At 37.9% G+C, this 4,236-nt stretch overlaps 1 protein-coding gene across 1 annotated transcript; it reads right to left on the bottom strand.

Annotated features, from left to right (window-relative positions):
• Positions 1–3,023: 3,023 nt before the first annotated feature.
• On the bottom strand, positions 3,024–3,968 carry OR5P2 (olfactory receptor family 5 subfamily P member 2). The gene is given in 1 exon segment (XM_001106107.3): positions 3,024–3,968. A coding segment is annotated over 1 exon segment (945 nt).
• Positions 3,969–4,236: the final 268 nt, after the last annotated feature.

Raw genomic sequence — 4,236 nt, 5'->3', positions numbered from 1 at the left:
TAGAGAAAAATACTGCATAATCTCACTTATATGTAAGAAAAAAATGTTCAGTAGATAGAAAAAAATAGTAGACTGGAGCAAAGTGTGGGGGAAGTGGGAGATCTAGGTCAAAAGGTACAAAGTTGCAGCTACGTAGGATGAATTAAGTCTACAGCTATATAGCATGTGGACTATAGTTAGGGTATTGTATACTAAAAGTATGCTAAGAGAGTAGATTTTAGGTGCTTCTACCACACACACACACAAACACACACACACATACACACACAAAGCTATGTAAGGTAATAGACACGTTAGTCTGCTTGAATATAGTTATTATTTCACTACGTACTTGTATACCAAAACATCATGTTGTACATCTTAAATATATACAATAAAAATGCAAAAAAAGAAAAATATTCCACCCTCATTTGTTTTTATGGTATCAGATGAGAAACTCTCTGTCTTTTCTAAATGGTTTTCCACTATAAGAATAAATTCTTTCTCTCTAGTTCTTTAAAGGCTTTTCTGTTTTTAGTTTTTAAAATTTAATTAGCGTGGATTTCCTTGGGCGTATCCTATTTGAGGTTTCTCAACTTCCCGAATCTGTGCTCTATATGTCTTTCACAAAATTTAGGAAGTTTTTTGCTATTGTTTCTTTGAATACTTGCTCAGTCCCTGTTTAATCCTCCTGTCCTTCTGGAACACCCACAATACACATGCTAGTTGTATTTTTACTGTCTCACAGTTATATATAGCTCTGGAGGAGTTTTTATTTTTCCAGGAACTGTGTGAACATCAGATACATGGGAAAAGAGGAAAAATATCATACCTGATTTGATCTGGAGCCCCAAGAAGGCTTCCTACATGAGGGGAAATAAAATTTAGGTTGGTATGTATAGCGTAAGTAAGCATTACCCAGGTGAGAGGGGAAATGCGTTTCAGTTAGAGGTACTGCACATAAGAGGGTCTTGAGACATCAAAGAAAATACACGTTTAAGGATTTGAAATAAGACCAAACAAGACCAAATAATTAGTTTTTAGAGTTTTGTGCTTAGGGCCGAGAGGAAGAGTGGTGAGAGATGAAAAAAAAAGGCCATATTCAGGATCTGAACTAATCTATTTAAATTTATGGTTAGCATATTGAGGATTGGAAGAGAGTGAGAAACAAAGTAGAAAGCTGGCTAGGGTTTATTAGTCAAGGTTCTTCAGAGAAACAGATTCAATAGGATGTGTGTATACATGTGTGAGTGTGTATGTGTCTGTGTATGTGAAGGGTGTGTGTGTGTTTGTGTGTGTGTGAGAGAGAGAGAGAGAGAGAAATTAAGAATTACCCTTATGCAATTATTTTGGTGGCTAGCAAATCCTCAATACACAGAGGAGATGAGCAGATTGGAAATTCCAGCAAGAGGTGATACTGCAGTCTTGAATCCAAAGGCAGTCTAGAGGCAGAATTTCTTTCTCTTTGAAGGTTCCTCATTCTTTTCTCTTAAGGCCTTCAACTGATTAGAAAAGATCCATTCATATTACAGCGGGTAATCTGCTTCAGTCAAAGCTACTGATTTAAGTGTTAATCACATCTAAAAAATACCTTTGCAGCAATATCTATCCTGATGTTCAGCCAAACAACTGGGCACCATAGCCAAGTCAAGTTGACACATAATAATTAGATATCCAGGGGTACTATTGTAAAATAAATGTAAGACGTGGTAACTTGAAATCAAAGTGCTGACAATGAAGATGAAGAGAAGCTGTAAATAAATATTGGACTCAGAATGTATAAGAATTTGTAACACAGTGTAGGAGTGTAGAGAAGAAAAAAATAAATCACTATAAGGTTTCTGAATCAGTAAATTGATTCGGGCTGGGCACAGTGGCTCACACCTGTAATCCCAGTACTCTGGGAGGCCAAAGCAGGAGGATTGCTTAAGCCCAGGAGTTTAACCAGCCTGCTCAACATAAGGAGACCCTGTCTCTACAAAAAAATTTAAAAATTAGTCATGATGGCCCATGCCTGTGGTTCCAGTTACTCAGGAGGTTGAGATGGGAGGATCACTTGAGCCCAAATGCTCAAGGCTGCAGTAAGCCGAGACTGCACCACTGCACTCCAGCCTGGGCAACAAAGTGAGAATCTGTCTCAAAAATAATAATAATAATACATTGATTCAATGATGGTGCATATTACAGCAGGACAGCAAGTTAGGAGCCAAAGAGAGGATGAGGAAAGAGAAACAAATGTGGTAGTCATTGGCATATAGAGGAAGATTAAGATTATTTGGGATGGAACGGTCCACTTCCCTTAAGTATCCTTAGCAGGCTCTGGATCTAACTATGAACAAATCACTACAAGAGTTTATTCCACTCAATCCTTAACGAGTTCAGGAACACTGATGATCCCTGCAGAGGAAGTCACCTCTTTTGGCCTGATGGAGGATTCCACAGGTAACTCAGGGGCATCTCCCCTTTACTTTTCTAGAGACTTCACATATCCAAGGCCAAATTCAGAGGTCAAGAACACAGTTTAGAATTTTATGGGTCCACAAAGCCCATCCCCAACAGATAAACTTACTGCAAGAAAAATGATCCTAGCAATTGTATTTTCTGGTTCCACTTTGTCATTTCCTCACAGAATGTAATTAGTCATAACTCTAGTTATCACACACATTTCAGGATAAGCTGCTGTTGAAAATGGACACAGTCTTAATGATTTTAAAGTATAGTAACCTCAACTTACAGCAAATAACTACTTTTGAAAAATAAATGTGAATAACATTTTTTTAAATTTTTAGCATATTAAGTATTCTGTCATGTGAAACATTTTGTTTTTGTTAATTATACATTTAACTTAATTTTATTAAAGGTAACTAACTATGGACCTCTGATTTACTACTTAGTGTCTGAAAATCCACTAGCTGCATATACTAAAAAGCTCTGTACTAGTTAACTATATATAAACATATATTTCAATGACAGGCACTCAATTTCCTTTTATTATTATATCTATGGGATATCATTATATTAAATTCTACAAAAAATAGTCATCATTAAGATAATATTTTTCTACCAAGCTCTCTCTTCAGAACCCCCTTAATCTCCTTGTTCCTGAGGCTGTAGATCAGGGGGTTCAACATGGGAATCACCACCGTGTAGAACACAGACACCACCTTGTTCTGGTCAGTTGAGTAGCTGGACTTGGGCATCACATAAATGAATGTAATGGTCCCATAGAACAGAGTGACTGCAGTGAGATGGGAGGTGCAGGTGGAGAAGGCCTTGTGGCGCCCCTCAGTGGAGCGCATCTTCAGGATGGTGATGAGGATATAGATGTAGGAGATGGCTATGACACACATAGTGACCACAATGATGGAGCCAGAAGAAAATGAGAGAACAACTGTGGAGACACTGGTATCAGAACAAGAGAGTTCAAGTAAGGGAGCAAAATCACAGAAAAAATGATTTACTTGATTTGGTCCACAGAAGAGTAAAAAATAGAAGGAAGTGGTATAGGAGACAGCAATGAGAAAACCAGCCATGTAAGCTACTAAGAGTAGCTGAACACTGACTTGTGTGGACATTTTGGTTGAATAAAGCAGAGGACTGCAAATTGCCACAAAGCGGTCATAGGCCATGGCAGCCAAAAGGAAGCATTCGACTGTCGCAAAGAAAGCCGCTGAACCAAGCTGGATGGCACATCCAAGGTAGGAGATTGTATTTCTCTCCACCAGGAAGTTTACAAGCATGTTGGGTGTGACAGAAGATGAATAGGCCATGTCAGCAAAAGCCAAGTGACTCAGAAAAAAATACATAGGATGATGCAGCTGAGAAGAGATTCTGATAAGAATAATTATGCCGAGATTGCCAGATGTGGTTACCAGGTAGATGCATAGGATGATCATGAAGAGGATGACTCAAAGGATTGGATCATCTGTTAAGCCCAATAGGATGAACCCTGTCAGAGCAGTGCGGTTCCCGTCCTTCAGGGAATCCATGAGATGGAGTAGCTGCTGACTAAATGAACCCATGATGAGAACAGCACATTAAAATGTTATAAATTTGATGGCTTCATCTTCATTAATATATACATGAAGGTTAATATGAACAGACGTATCACTCAAGGAAAGTTTAGACTTTTTTTTTACCTTAGGGTTTCATTGTTTATATATTTGTGGGTAATGAGTCTTTCTGTATTTTAAAATCTGTTTTAGAAGAAACACAAGATTTTAAAACATAAGACTTACAAGAATAATAAAAGGTATG

The sequence above is a fragment of the Macaca mulatta genome, chromosome 14 (genome assembly GCF_049350105.2).
Source record: "Macaca mulatta isolate MMU2019108-1 chromosome 14, T2T-MMU8v2.0, whole genome shotgun sequence".
NCBI lineage: Eukaryota > Metazoa > Chordata > Mammalia > Primates > Cercopithecidae > Macaca > Macaca mulatta.
This window is presented reverse-complemented; position numbering and strand designations above follow the sequence as displayed.